This window comes from Schistocerca gregaria, chromosome 3 (genome assembly GCF_023897955.1).
Source record: "Schistocerca gregaria isolate iqSchGreg1 chromosome 3, iqSchGreg1.2, whole genome shotgun sequence".
NCBI classification, from domain to species: domain Eukaryota; kingdom Metazoa; phylum Arthropoda; class Insecta; order Orthoptera; family Acrididae; genus Schistocerca; species Schistocerca gregaria.
Genome location: NC_064922.1, coordinates 615,392,147 through 615,408,394, shown reverse-complemented (window position 1 = coordinate 615,408,394; position 16,248 = coordinate 615,392,147). Strand labels below are relative to the sequence as shown.

At 37.8% G+C, this 16,248-nt stretch overlaps 1 protein-coding gene across 13 annotated transcripts in view; it reads right to left on the bottom strand.

Moving 5' to 3' along the window:
* The window catches only part of LOC126354218 (partitioning defective 3 homolog), a 468,105-nt gene that overhangs the window by 86,920 nt on the left and 364,937 nt on the right, over window positions 1-16,248 (bottom strand). For 12 of the 13 annotated variants that reach the window (XM_050003695.1, XM_050003686.1, XM_050003692.1 and 9 more), the window contains 3 exons: window positions 10,977-11,090; window positions 6,686-6,788; window positions 397-604 (listed from right to left, as the gene is read on the bottom strand). In XM_050003695.1, the coding sequence (XP_049859652.1) occupies window positions 397-604; window positions 6,686-6,788; window positions 10,977-11,090 (425 nt within the window). The remainder of the gene's footprint in view (window positions 1-396; window positions 605-6,685; window positions 6,789-10,976; window positions 11,091-16,248) is intronic. The other variant, XM_050003697.1, reaches the window with a different exon arrangement.

Genomic DNA, 16,248 nt, shown 5'->3' with positions numbered 1-16,248 from the left:
AAACCCACATCCTTTCGTCTTTCCCTCTCCTTCCCTCTTTCCTGTTGAAGCAACCGTGGGTTGCGAAAGCTTGATATGTGTGTTTTTTATTGTGTCTAGCTACCAAGTCACAGCATCTTTTTGTAATATAATTTTCCCATGTGGAATGTTTCTTTCTATTGCACGCGCACGCACAGAGACAGAGACAGAGAGCAGGTCTACATATGACAAAGCTCTGAAGGAAACCAAGCAGAAATTTGGAAAGGTAATTAAAATTCAGGGAGAAGAAAAAAAGTTTGCTGTTGACTCTGTAGCTGTGTCAGAGACTGAAGGTCTTGCAAGAACTGTTTCATGGAATGGATGGTGTCTTAAAAAGAGATTAATAAGATGAATATAAGAAAGTATGTGTGTACTCACCTAAGAGTCTCCATGGCATCAGAATTTGACTGATTGAGCAAAGATATTCCATTAACGTTAAGCAACTGATCATTGGTGCGCAATCTACCATCACGAGAAGCTGCTCCACCATGTAGCACACTCTTTACAAAGATGCCTAGGTCTGTGGATCCAGACTGTCCATGAGCATTTCCATGACTTGCTGTTGTCTTGCCCTTCACACTCACACCTGTTAATATCAAAGCAGTTCATGAAGTGACAAACACCAGATTTGGCAAGCATAGTTTCAACTCAATTTATAAGCTTACTGTGATGATAATCAGGGTGAAAACAACAGAGAGAGAGAGAGAGAGAGAGAGAGAGAGAGAGAGAGAGAGAGAGAGAGAGAGAGAGAGAGAGAGAGAGAGAGAGAAGGCCGCCCACTTGTAGATGATTGAAGGGTCGCACAAAGTACACAACCTCAGATATTTCACAAAGCCATAGTTTTAAATTTTCTGTCTTATTCTCGATGTTTCAGCTGACCCAGTACTCAATTCACTTGAATTACTCACCTCAATTCAACCTTATCTGCATCACACAGGTGGGCTCTATTGTTTTGGTGCATCTTTCCTGGCATAATTCTACCATGCACTCGCATTCAACCTTGCCTTGACATTTTATATGCTATCCCATCGTCTTTGTTCCCTATCGCACATTCCCCTTTTCTCATTTCTTTCTCTCTCACCTTCTAACAACATACTCATACCGGACACAACTATGAAAATAGCAGAACATATTTATGACTTGTTTATAGCAAATAGCTGAACCATTATCTTACAAAGATTTATATATGCAATTCCAAACAGCTTACATGGCAATACACAACAGTGTTTGAGGCTAATAACAAGGCTCAATTTAGGATTAACATTCTACGAAATTCACAGTACTAAAAATAAAAGTAAGTTCTGTAAAGATGTTGTGTATTTGAGATCAGAGTTCAGAACTGAGTTTTTTATTCTGGCCCCAGTCCATACCAAGTTGACAAAAATCCTAAGTTTGGAAACAAACTGCACAGATCTCAAAAACAAAGTAAAAGCTACCATAAAGGCCATTATATTCATAATTTATCACAATATTTTCACTCAGGGATGTAAATTCCACTGAAGTATAATGTTCATATTAAATGGAATTTTGTATTACCATTGCATAAACAGCAAAGTTATGTAAATGTTTATGTTTGTAGCACGAAATTGAACGGCAGCTGAGTATTCTAAGATGAAGGGCAGTGCCACTTCCCTGCCAGTACACATATATAAAGTAATCTAGAAGTAATTCAATTATCTACCAGACTCAGCAGGTTTGCACGTCTTAATTTTTAAGTATACTTCACAGAAGTTGCATACAGTGACTGCTTCCGCCTGTTTATGTACGTACAGGGGTTGGAATTTTAGTAGTGGCAACTATTTATTTACAACCTGTACAAAACAGACATACGTTTCAAGGTTTTACTGTCTTTCAGAGCAGTCACTGGCACTTTGTATAACCCATTGCCAGTGATGTAGAAGTTGCAGAATAACCTTACCAGTGGCAGTTGTGTTTATTGTTTGAGGGGAGCAGTCTATGGCCTGACAAATTCCTGTAACAGTTTTGAAGTGAATCCCACAAAGTGCTTCCTTTAATTTAGGAATCAAGTTGAGGTCACAAGGGCTGAAGTCCAGGGAGCATAGTGGATGGTACAGCACTTCCCAGCCTCACTGATAGAACAAGTCAGTCAAATTGTGGTATATGTGCCTGAGCAGTTTCCTGCAAAATGATGGGAGGGCTCAGCAGCAAATTTCACTGCTTCTTCCTTTAAGCTGGTTGCAAGCTGTTTTCCAAAAATGAACAGCATAGAGAAAGAAGTGGCGACACATTCTGCAGGACCTGCCTATCATTTTACAGGAAAAATGCTCGAGCACATATATCACAAGTTTTGACTGATTTGTTCAATTAAAGGGACTGGAAAATGGTGCACCACTCATCACAGTCCACAGAATTCAGCCCTTGTGACTTCAACTCCATTTCTAAATTAAATGGTGCACTTCATTGCATTCGCTTCTGAACTGTTACAGGTTTGTCGGGCCATAGACCACTCCACTTGAAATTCTTACATAACTGCCACTGCTAAAGGTATCCTGTAACTTCCATATCACTGGGAATGGGTTATGCACAATGCTAGTGACTACTTTGAAGGACCATAAAATTTTGAAACATATATCTGTTTTGTATAAGCTGCAAATAGATAGTTGTCACTATTGAACTTCCGACTCTCATATAACTTGATTCATCCTACATCAATGAAAGATTTCCTTCATAGCAGGATATACAGAGCTCAATGTTTGAATTAATTAACTAATTAGCCCAAATATGACTGAATTTTTATACAGGCATCATTTAACAATTCAAAACCAGTTCCATGCATAAAAACCAATTATTACGTGGTTAACAGGGTATCCTATATGTATGCCTTCAGTCAGTCATATCAGTAATAAGTTTACCACATTTTATAAATAAAATAGAAACTTCCACATGGGAAAAATATCTTAAAAACAAAGATTCCAAGACTTACCAAGCGGGAAAGCGCCGGTAGATAGGCACAATGAATAAAACACACAAACACACACACAGAATTTGAGCTTTCGCAACCGGCGGCTGCTTCGTCAGGAAAGAGGGAAGGAAAAGGAAAGATGAAAGGATGTGGGTCTTGGAATCTTTGTTACCACATTTTATGTTATTTTTGACACACACAATGAAATTTATATCACTAGCTTTTGAGCACTAGCTCTCTTTCCTGTAATACTGTAACCCCTCCCCCAGATACACACAAGTCCACTCCTGTTGTCATAGTAAGACTTATGTACAATGAAATTAATGACATTTCAAAGCTAATTGGAGTTAAAAATAGACCAAAACCATATTTAAACAATCACTTTGTACGATAAGTTGTCAAACGCTTTACATGCAAGCCAACATTTTACACACCTTATCACGGTTTTTGTATGCCAAAGTTAGCAGCTTGTTAGCCAGCAACCCAATGATCTATTCTGCCATATCTAGAGTCTTGATACTCTGTCTCTGAAGGCCTCCCTTCAGACTTGAAATGTGTGCATTTGTTTCCAAGACAAATTACAATACAGCAATGAAGTTGATCTAGTTTCTCATTTCCTTCCAGCCTATGTGATAGCTAAGCAGTTTGTTTACCTGCATCAATGCAATGCACTGTAAAAATAAAGTACCATTTTTTCTTTGTGATGGATGTCCTGTAGAGACTCACATTTTCATCAGCCCAATCAGCACCATACATGTTTTCATTGTAAACATGAATCATTTGAGATTGTTTGATAGCTATGCTTTTCTTCTCACTAAGCAAAAATCATTTTACTGTGTGTAGTGGCTTTACAGGTGTAGATTTGGAAGCTGTTGTGACCACAACATTGTCATTCTGTATTGCAACTATAATATTGCTACATTTGTCACTTTTGAAATCAACTGTTCCCAGAGCAGATTTTTTTTTTTTTTTACTGTTTGGCAAGGAGCATCTTCAGATCTGGTTTTCTCTAAGTGTCCCTGTTCCTTGGAAACAGGCAGATAATAGGAGTGTTTCCCCAGACTCAGTAACACATCAATCTGCTGAAGAATGACACTTGCTCCTAACTCTAAGTGTTTGTAGTTCTGTAGTGGAGTAGTGTTCAAACCTAGGTAAGGTTCCATCCATACAATGTATCTAGTCCTAATAATTCTAGTCCAAATTTTGTAGCTGTGTTGAATTAGTTTTCCTCTATTGAATTGCTTGCACCCATATTTACAAAAAGTAAGGCACCCCTTTTTCGTCAACACCAAACTTTTTTCTTCGTAGGGTACATTCTTTTGGAACCGTGTGGTGAGCATGTCAAATAATTTCCTAACCTTAGTGTACCTGTCTGATTTATTTAGATTATTCCAGCATCTCAATGCTCAAGTTGGCAGTCGTGTAGTGTGTGTGTGTGTGTGTGTGTGTGTGTGTGTGTGTGTGTGTGTGTGTGTGTGTGTTTTTCTGACAAAGGCTGTGGCCGAAAGCTATATGTGAGTGCCTGTCTGAAATCTGACATGTCTTCTTTATGGTGAGCAGCAACTGGTCTTTTCCTACATTGTTGATATTCCTACCTGGAGTTTCCATGGTTTGATTTAAAAGACTATTACACAAGTTTTAAATGGAATTTGAACTGGAACTTTTTTGTGGCTCCTTAAACGTTACTATTCGTATTCCAAAATATTAAAATATTTCATACCCCCATGTCTAGCCCCCCTGCAAACTGTTATATGGGCACCCTTGCGTATCAGCACTTTAATGTAACTGCTAAGTAAAAGTATTACAATAAATGTAGTCATTTCAAGTATGTTTGCAGCACATTGGTTTGTGAATGTAACAATGATGTCAATAATATCACCATCAAAAAATGACCAAAATATTTGCAAAAGGCTTCAATTATTGTTAACATAATATTGTCGAGATGGTTCATTTGTGCACTCTGAAGGTCACATTTATGTCAATTATACAACTTCCTCTTTTTATCACCATTTTCATCCTGTTTGCCTTCGGCTGCCCCTACCTTTCCTCCTAATGCTGCCAGTCTTTCAGAATGTTCACTTTCAATAACCAGTTCTACTTCTGTTTCAGTTCTCAATTGACTTCCTGGTAAATTATTTACATGTGCATTATTTTCATCCTCTGAATTCTGATGAGTCACATCATCACAAGCATTAGTGGGAGGAAGAGCCGACTCCTGGCATCCACAATGATGTCATTGTATTCATCATTTTCGCGTATTCCCAAAGCTTTGATTGAGACTGAAATCCCTACATAAAGGAAATAATAGTATTTATCTTTTGCTGTAAATGAACCCTCCTTTGTAACTGGCATACTACATGTAGTATGGCAATATATAACACTGAACGCTGTGGTCATAATATGATAAATTGTCTTGTTTTTATAAGATGTAGATATAAAACAGTAGTTACAAATAAATATAATACATAGTGCACAAACCTTTCATACCCAATGTGATAGCATTCTGCACTAGAACATTAATATAACTTTCTAGTCGCAAATACATAATCAGCATTGCAAGACCCCAGTTGTCAACCACAATTCAAACTTCTAACAACAGCTTACAGCAGGTACCAGCTGCCGATCAGATAATCTTGTGTGTGGCATCCTACATGTAAGACATCACTCTCATAGGAGTTAATTAATTAATCAATCAATTAATTAATTAGAATTAGACACATATGCACATCTTAAAATGTGAAGAGAAGCTAAAGACACTCAAATGGCACCAGTGATGTGATGTCAGGAGCTTGTATTATTATTTGTGCACTCTATGAAGATGCTCAGTGAGGTTGCTGGTGGGAGTAAGTCAACTGATATAAATCTAAATCTGTCGACTGGTGCTTAATGTGTTCCAGCAGCTACCATCTTTATCTAGAAGATGATATACTGTTTACTGCATCGAACACATCAACAGCTAAGATGATTAGGAGTCCTATGAATCATTACATTTCGGATGGTTAACTCTGAATATTACTTCTCATTTCTTCATTGTAGACACCATGCTGTTTGCTAGTTACTAGTGGCAGCAATCAGGAAGTAATTTACATCACTTTATTTCTATTGATTCAGCTACTCCCATCAACCTCTGCACTGAATGTCTTTGAGTGCATGAATAATATGCAGTACTTATGCCATTTAATTATATTGTGTTTTGAAATAAAATGAGAGTAATCTCTTACAATTAGACTGCCAATGCACAACCTGTCATTTTTGTTGATACTGTGGTAGATGGTGTAATTCTGTGCCTAACATTTTGTCTTCCAATGATATATACATCATCAGACGATGTCTCAAAGCAGTCGCAATCCCAAACAAGTTGAAAAATCTCATCTTGTTTGACACTGTAACTGATGTCAGTTTTTAAAGCCTCTGATGATGTCTATAGCATTTGAATACTAAATGTTAGGTAGGCACTGAAGTATGCCTTGGACCATGGCCTAACGGCAAAAAAATATATACCAGCAATAACACAAATAGCAGTGGTGGAAGCCTGCATTCTAAGATTACTATCTATCATGGTATTCTCCTCCGCACCCACTCTCCACAATCTACATCTTATTTTCACATCAAAAGGCGGTCTGTACCTGTATGTCACTGTGGTTTTTTTTTGGAGATTCTTTTGTAAATGCTCTTATAAAATTCTATTTTTTGAACACACAAAAGCACACTAGTATCATTATAAATAAAAGGGCTATGTCATACCAAGGCCAGCCTTCTCTGTATCATGAACAGGAATATCAAAAGTTAGTATCTCTTTATGCTTCCAAGGGAAAATGAGGCCATCATCATTCACTTTCTCTGGTGGCTGCAAAAAGTGCAAAAAAATTACTTCTTGAACACTGTAGCAAATACAAAAAATGTAAGTATCTATACAATACCATTTTAACTAAAATTGACAAATACTTGTTCATGTGCTACTACTTATCACATTTTTGAAATGCATCTAATTTTATTACAGGTGATTACAAAAATGTTGGCAAGACCTGTATTTCAGAATAAATCATTTTATGTGAGTTAAGTGTTTTGAAAGTCATTTATTACCAAACAAGTTACTTTGAAACACGCTACATGGTGCATTAGATATTTGTTTACACAGTTTAGCAGTTTTAGTTTATGCAAACTGGAAGAGCTTGGTAACTATCTGGGAGTATTTTATTTACTGCAGTGGTAGTATACCATGGGAAACACTGTCCAATGTAGCGATGCAAGCAATTTTAGGTGAGTCATTATTGGTGCAGCATAATGCTGGACAATTATGAATTCAGAGTTATCAGGACTGTTTAACATTTGATAGGACTGTCACAAAGAACCACACAGGTAATGTGACATGACTGATGTCAAAATTCCCACAGTACCTATAACAATCTGTTCCTGAAGGAAAAAATTAGCAAACTACAACTCAACTTCATTGGCATGAAACAAACTGATGCCAAGATGAAGCAATATGAATCAATGACCCGGTATGTTTGTCGGTCCCAGCATGCATGGTTAACCTAAGTACTGCATGGCAAAATGCTGAGTTTGTTGTCATGTATCCATTCCATTAAAAAACACACAGCCATGTTGAAAGTGGGCCAACTACATACCAAGTGTTCTTTTTTTTTCTATTTTAATAAGCACTTCTCCACAAACACAAATTTATTATGTGAAATGTTATTTTATTTAATTTTTTTAATAATATCATAACTCGACACACTAGGCCATTAAATAAAAAAACAACATAGTTTACACATTGTCAACACTCAATATGAACTAAAACCCCAACCAAAGATTCACTTTGCATGCACTACTGAACAGAAACAGAAAATCTTACAATGTAAGCAATAACAGACTCAGCTAATAAACCTTTTTTTCACTACTATTTGCACAACATTTTTTTCATCCCGTTCCTCTGATTTTTAATCAATATTTTATATCTATTTACAGACAACAGGTTGAAATATATGAAGATTAAACAGCCACATGCTTCCTGTAGAGTAGTAACTAATCTCCAAATAGTTTATCTTTCCCGAACTAGTGGAAACTTTTCATCACATGTAATAAACTATTTAAGGTTCTTCACATTATTTACTGGACATTTATTTCTATACACAGTCTTGCTCAGTGCATTCATACATCCATTCATCCAACAAAGATGATGTACAAAATAATCACACTAAACCTACTGCCTACAGTGTATTGCTACCTAAAAGAGAGGTTTATTATGATTGTGTGCTTTTGAATTTTCAACCAAACTGATGGACCCTTTTTTTTTTTTTTTGCAGAATATTTTAATGACCAGACTGGTTGCAATTCATATTGTGATCACATACAAAAGCACCACTTGTAGCACCCTAAGAAGATGAAATGGTAAATTGGCAGAACATGTAGGGAACCTAAAAAAGTAGGTTACATATTATTATCGCAGGCCAAGTAATTTGTAATGAATGCTGCACTACACTTCAAAGTGACATAAGTGGGGTGACACTATTTTTCAACACAGTCATCAAGTCTCTGTAAACAACTATCTGAACATTTGAGAAATACTGTGTTAACATCATCATTGTTGGAAAATCTCTTTCTCCCAAGTCCTTTCAGCTTGCCAAGAAGAAAGAAACGGCAAGGTGCAAGATCTGGACTCTACGACAGGGCAGCACCACCCACATCTGTGCAGCCTTAGGCACATAGTAGGCGCCCTTTCACTTCAGCTGGCCATGACATGCCATCTGATCCATATATTGCCAGAATTTCACAGTGAAAGTGTGCAATTTAGATGTTTTGCCAATAAGAACCTTACTGCTCCATGTACTTCTGCTTTGTAGTATGTTTCCAACTGCTGTGAAATTTCATTCCCACTCTGTGATGCACTGTAGAACACACACTCTCCATGCACCACTTGTAGCACAATGGTCTTAGTGCAGGGCAACATGTGTATCTTACTTTTTGAAGACTCTACTTCACAAAATTGAAATAATTAACTCTGCCGGACAAAAAACACACATCAGTCAACCACAACCAGAAATTACAGTATATATGAGTCAATAAAATACATATTTTAAAATCAGATTTCCAAATGGAAATTAGGAACTACTGATTATCTCCCACATGTCGAACATACGTAACATTCTTTCGTCTATGTGGATATGAAACTTACGATAATATTAACTGAAAGAAGGCACATAGTATGGCAAAATGCTCCATACATTGTGGTTAGAGGGTGGAAACTCAGATTTCATTGGGGTCTGATGATAAATGAATGCCACTTTGTTGATGACTTCTGTTTCTTGGGAATAGAATATAAGGTGTCCATAATTAAAGTTCCAGTTTCAAAATGCTGTAGAAAGACAATCATCGTTCAGAATGATGTCAAATGTGAATATCATATTATTCATGTAGGGGGAAATGCCACAGGAAAACACTAACTACTAATAATAGCAATGTACAGAACTGGAGAGGGCTACAAATGACAGGTGAATTGCAATACGACGGCTATAGTTTGAGTTGCACATTACACAACCTGTATCACACCACACTGGATGGAAAAAATATGTTTTTAGTTGTCCTGGGACCAAAAACCACATAAAAAGCAAAATGACATCAGTTCTGATTGTCATACAACTGGCACAAGACATGTTCAATATGCAGTCCACTGTTTCTGCCCCAAGTTGAAAATAAGACACAGCATGTTCCACAATGCATTTGAGTGTCTTGGGGGACACATTCAGAATGTGTAACTGGAGCACTGAACACAACATCTTTCAGATAAACCCATAGCCAGAAGCCACATCAGATAAGATCAGGTATTTTGGGTAGCTAGGCTGTAGGGAAACTACGGGAAACTTCACAGGCTTTGCAATGTGCGGAGAGGCACCGTCTTGCATAAAAATGATCCTACCCACACATCCACACTGCTGAGGGGTTGGAATAACGCCGGTGCAAAAAAGGCTGTAATAGCATTTACTAGTGATGGTACATGCAACAAGACCCAGAGGACTCACTTCCTTGAAAAAATATGGCCCTAGAATAAACGATGCCATCAGCCCGCACCACATAATTACCTTTGCAGAAAGAAGTGGTAGTGGTTGATGTGCGTGTGGATTTTCCATTGCCCATATTCTGCAAGTCTGCATATTGGACATTTTCCCGTCCATAGAAAGTTCCATGGCCATTCATTGTCCACTTCTATGTGAGCAAGAAATTTCAGAGTGAACGTTTGTTTTGCTCATAAGTTGGTAGGAAGTAAATCCGGAACATAGCCGATTTCGTATGGGTAGTAATGCAAGATATTTTGTAGGATTTTATACACCCTGCTCGCTGGCACGTCCAACATTTGGGAAATTCCCCATGCACCATTGCTCGACCTCCTCTGGAATGCTGAGGCTACATCTTCAACAGGTGTCTGATCAACTGCCCCCCCCCCCCCTCCCCCTCACACATTCCACTTCAAAAGAACCTATCTTTTTGGCTTTTGTAATCATTTTCATCACCCCCTTAGCAGACATTGGACCAATGCCTTTTTTCGTACTCTTGAGTGTCGAGAACTTCTGCAGGGTTACTGGCACACAGTCACAGTTCTTGTAAAAGAGGTTTACCAGCAATGCTTGATCCTTCACAGAGGTAGTTATGCTGGGCATCTCTGATGCAAACTGACAAACAGCCATGCACCATGCACGTGTTGGTGGTGCACAATCTGACACTTACAGCACCCTCTATTGGTAAAAATAAAACATTATATATTTCTGAGCAGTAGTTCTCTTACCACAGCATTTTGAAACTAGAACTTTAATTGTGGGCACCCTGTAGAAGAAGGAATGGAAGAAACATTACTAAGATATCAAGTTCAGTACTGCTTGATAGAAACACTACTGTCACACAAAATCAATTTACTGAATGTTAACAGCCAGTTCTAGAGTAAGACAAAGAACTTGTGCCATTGGAAGCATTTTCCATGCCCCTAAAGGTAAAATGTTCAAGCAAACTTCAACACCGAGTTTTTGCCACCCACACAACACACCTGCTGGGTGGCTGCTGGGGTTGCTGTTGCCACCACCAGGTCGCACTCCCCGTTGTCCCGCCCTGAGCCTGTCTGCGTCCGCCCTTGCACTGCTGCTGCTGATCGCTCCTCCACCTGCCAGGACCAACACAGTACCATACTGTAAAGCCACCAACCAGCATCACCAAGCATGTACCATTTCCCAGATGATGTGTGGTTTCCACTACTCATATGAACAAAAACAGTTTTCATGTACATTGTTTTTCTTGTGAAATGATTTCAAACAGGGACAGGCTGTGTGTACAGTTCTGAGATAAAGATATAAACAAAGTCGATCACATGAAATTTTGCAAGTCTCTGTTTTACCCACCAGTATTTAAATGTGAAACCTACAACACATTTTTCTTAAATATTCCATTACTTAACTTTTTTTTCAAAACTTTATTAGATATACTGATAACATATAATAGCATTAGCATAACCCAGCGTTTATTGTTAAAGGAAGGGAAAGATTTTTTTCAGTTGTCACATGATATAGCATAAGTCATCTTAGGGCCAAGTAGGAATTATTATTCCACATTTTAATTACACAAATAACTTTCCCCAGCATGAAAAATGTTTTGTTAAAAAGCAGAATTCAGGTACTATCATCATCAATTTTACTAAAGTGCAAGAATAACAAAGATATTGTGTCAAGTGTTACATTGGATATTTGAGTCTTTTACAGTCAACAAAAATTCATTTAAAAGCAAAATTTCAACTAATGCTATTGACATATGTAATGCATATATCTCCAGCTGTAGAATACAAGTGTTGCTCTTTTAGCTATCCACAAAACAACACATTTTGAATGGTTACGGGGGAAGGTGCCTTCCAACAATGTTATCGATTGGGAAGAATGTGATCCACATTAGGTACAAATAAACTGTAAAACAAATTTATTTTCTATTACTATTAATATACCACCACTGAATGCTACCATATTAATAGCTGTTCACAAAAATTTCAAAATAAGCTTGTGGTTCAATATCTTTTTTATTGTAAGTGGGAGAACACTATCATATTATTAGAACACAGATGTACATAAAACATCTCTTTCATATACATGTATCTACTGTGTTAAATTCTACCCTTTATGTTCAAATAGCAAGTGAAGCAACCACAGTTATTTTATCTTTTTCTAAAAAAAAAAAAATATCTAGGACGACAAATGAGAAATTGGGGAACAAAACAGACATACGTTGCTTTTGTAGCAGAAATTATCCTGCATGTGTGTCAAATTGCGTAATTTTTCCTTTTATTTATTACAGAAATGTATTAAATACAAATTTATGAAAATATGGGTCCTAAACAAACTTTTTGTACCCAGCATTTGGAATTTTGCAAACACGCAGTGTTAAGACTATTGATGATGACTACATCTACATCTCCACCTACTTACATACTCTGCACACAATACTACAGAGCATGGCAGACAGTATCACATATCATTACTACTTATTTCCTTTCCCATTACTATCTTCATGGTCCTTATGCAAAATGTATGTAGGTGGCAGTACAATCATTCTGCAGTTGACCTCATATGCTGGTTCTCTAAATTTCTACAATAGTGTTGCATGAAAAGGGCATCATTGTCTTCCTTCCAAGGATACCCATTTGAATTCACAAGGCATCTCTGTAATACTTGCAAGGTGATTGAATCTACCATTAACAAATCTAGCAACCAGCCTCTGAATTTCTTCAGTGCCTTCCTTTAAGCTGAACAGGTGGGGATCCCAAACACTAACAGTACTCAAGAATGTGTCGCACAATCATTCTATACGCCATCTCCTTTAAGGATGAGCCACACTTTCCCAAAATTCTCCCAATGAAACTGCCTTCATTATACTAATCTGATGTACTCATTCCACCTTACACTGCTTTGCAGTGTGATGCCCAAATATTTAATTGATGTGACTGTGTCAAGCACCACACTAATAATGCTATATTCAAATGTTATGATTCTTTTTCCTACTCAACTGCAGTAACTTACATTTTTCTACATTTAAAGCAAGCTGCCATTCATCACACCAACAAGAAATTCTGTCTAAGTCATCTTGTATCCTCTCACAGTCACACAACAACACCACCTTCCTGTACACCACAACATTGTCAGCAAACAGCTATAAACTACTGCTCCCCTGTCTGTCAGATCATTATACTGATGATATCCTCGCCTCTAATGAATACTCATATTTGAGGGCAACATACTGGGTCTTATTACTTAGAAAGTCTTCTAGCCCTTCATGTACTTGGGAACCAAATGGACCTTCAGTAACAGTCAACAGTGTGGCACTGTGCCAAATACGTTCCGGAAATCTAAGAATACAGAATCTGCCTGTTGCCATCCATCCAAGGTATGTGGGATATCATATAAGAAAAGGGCAAGCTGAGTTTCACATGAGCAATGCTTTCTAAATCTGTGTTTGTTTATGGACAGAAGCTTTTTTATCTCAAGGAAATTTATTGTATTCCAACTCAGTATGTGTTCGAGAATTCTGCAGCAAACCAAGGTTAAGACATTGGTCTGTAATTTTGCAGGTCAATTATTTTACCCTTCTTATACACAGAAGCCACCTGGGCTTTTTTTCCAGCTGTTTGGGGCTTTTCACTGGGTAAGATATCCACAATAAATACTTGCTAAGTATGCTTTCTACGTAAAGGGCCAATACCACAGAGGACTCTCTTGAAAACCGAAATTGCATTCCATCTGGACCTGGTGACTTATTTGTTTTGGGCTCTTTCAGTTGCTTCTCTATGGTAGGGATGCATATTACTATGCCCTGTATGACAATCTAATAATGGTTTATTTGTATGATCCTTCTAAGGGAATGGTTTCTTAAATGTCAAATTTAAAACTTCAGCGTTCCTTTTGCTGTCTTTTATTGCCACCCCAGACTGGTTGGCGAAAGACCAGATAGAAGCCATCAGTCTGTTAACGACTTTGTGTATGACCAGAATTTTCTCAGTTTACTGGCAAGATCTTTCACTGAGGTAACACAGTGGAAGTAGCTGCATGCTTACAAATGCATGAATTTCTACTAATTTTGCCTGTCTACATTTACACATTTTAACTGATAGTGCATCACACTCTGTTTCCTCACCATTCGTGAATTTGATTATTAAGCTACAGAGAATCTTTTCCATCTTTAACCCACTTACTTGGCATATAAATCTCAAGAGCACAATTTACAATCAGTTTAAGCTTTGCTTATGTTTCATCTATGTCTGCCATATTGGAACTAAATGATGTCCATTCATTTTTCAAGTGGGACGCTGACAACTGCTTATCCGCTTTTTCTAACGAATTCTCTACCCTAGCCTTCTTGATGAACTTTTTACTTTAGTAACCATCATTGCTATGATACTCTCATGATCACATTTCCCTGCCTATAATGACACTGGTAGTAAGATCAGGCCTGTTTGCAGCTACAAGGTCTAAATATTTCAGTTGTGTAGATTGTCTAAGTACTTCACAAGACTGACTGACTGTAACAGATGCTGTGAATCCATAGACGTCCCAGTCTACATTCACTAGATTAAAGTCATTGCATGCATCACTAAATACTTCTGGGCTTCCTACTTCGGGATTCAGTGAGCTCTTAGTTCCAAGAATAATTTGAAAGTGACAACTTTTCTGGAGAACAGTAGACTCTGCAACTTTGTTACAAATGATTTGACAACTTACTGTTAAAATTTCAGTAGCTGAAGTGCCTTTACTTTGTATGTGATCTGATTAGGCTATCTACATTTCAACAGGCAAGCAATCAGGAGATCTTAAACTACCACATAGCTTAAAAACACCACATGTGTACTCCGTGAGTACACTGCTATCCCAGTAGTGCTTCCTTTGCTTAGTGCACCCTGACCTATGAAGAAGAGTCCCACAACTCTCCACCCAATAAGGCAGGTCCACAAATCTGCACCCATGACTGTCACAGATCAACAGAGCCTCTGAGACCCTCCAATTAGCTTCAAACCAAAGGACCCTGGATGACTCTGGGTATGATGCTGTAAATTATGAACTCTGCTTGTATCCTGCGAGCAAGCTAGCAGTCTTCACCACTTCCACCACCTGCCTGTAGGTACTGAGGATGAGTAACAGCTTACAGACTATTGTACCCTTCACCCTCAATAGCTGGAGACAGGGCCATGTCCACATCTCCCCCCCCCCCCCCCCCCCTCCCCCAAACAGACACACTGAGTGCACATTTGCATGACAAAGGAATTTTGCCCATGTACCCAGGAGTATCATATCCATCACTGCAACAAATCAAGACCTACAAAAAATTTGTATATGAGGGTTTTAAAGAAATTACACAGTTTGCCTAAAGGAATTACTACACAACAACATATTTAGTGCAAGTGTGTGACAAAATCTGCACTATTGTGATTTTTAAGGGTACACACTACGAGATGGAACAAAATTAAAGTACTGGACCTATGGAAACTATGGTTTGGACAAGAATTCCCTGTAGTGCCACTGATTAAAATTTTTCATTAATTATCTACTTGAGAATAAACTGAACAAATAGTTGAAACTCCACTTTTTGTGTTTCACCTTTTGTCTAAGATTGTGAGTCAATGATAAAAATGACTGCAGCCTCTCTCATGTTGGCCAAGAGAATATTTGAGGTACATATAGACATGTTCCTCAGTGTAGTTTATTTATTTCTTTCATCATTCCTGTCCTCCCGTGGAATATCGCTCTTCTGTCAGACCAAAAGCAAGTAGACAACATGCCATAACAAAATAATAAGCAATATACCTATGCCTAGTAAGCATTCTTCCAATAATTTACAACACAACTGGTATCAAGCAGACTGGCTATAGTGAACTGCAGAAGCTACATTAGAAAGAGTTACATAGTACTGGCAAGAGAAAAAGACAGTATGAAAAGCAAAAGTTATTTTTTCATGCACAGGTAACTATGATGTAATACCACACTAAGAATATACCAAGTTTGTGTAATTAAAGAACAATGACACAAGTAAAGCAAAACCAATGTCTCTTGGCTACACATAAGTAAACAAAGCTCTATAGGTGGACAGTCTTACTTTCCTCACTGGCTACATCTTTTCCAACAACTACTTGTATATATTGTTATGCAGTGTATGTGCTTAGCATATATAACATGCAGAATCAATGCCTGATTTTTACAGTGCAGTGCAGAGAGACAATGTGTGTGTGTGTGTGTGTGTGTGTGTGGTGTGTGTGTGTGTGTGTGTGTGTGTGTGTGTGTTTGTGTTTTTCC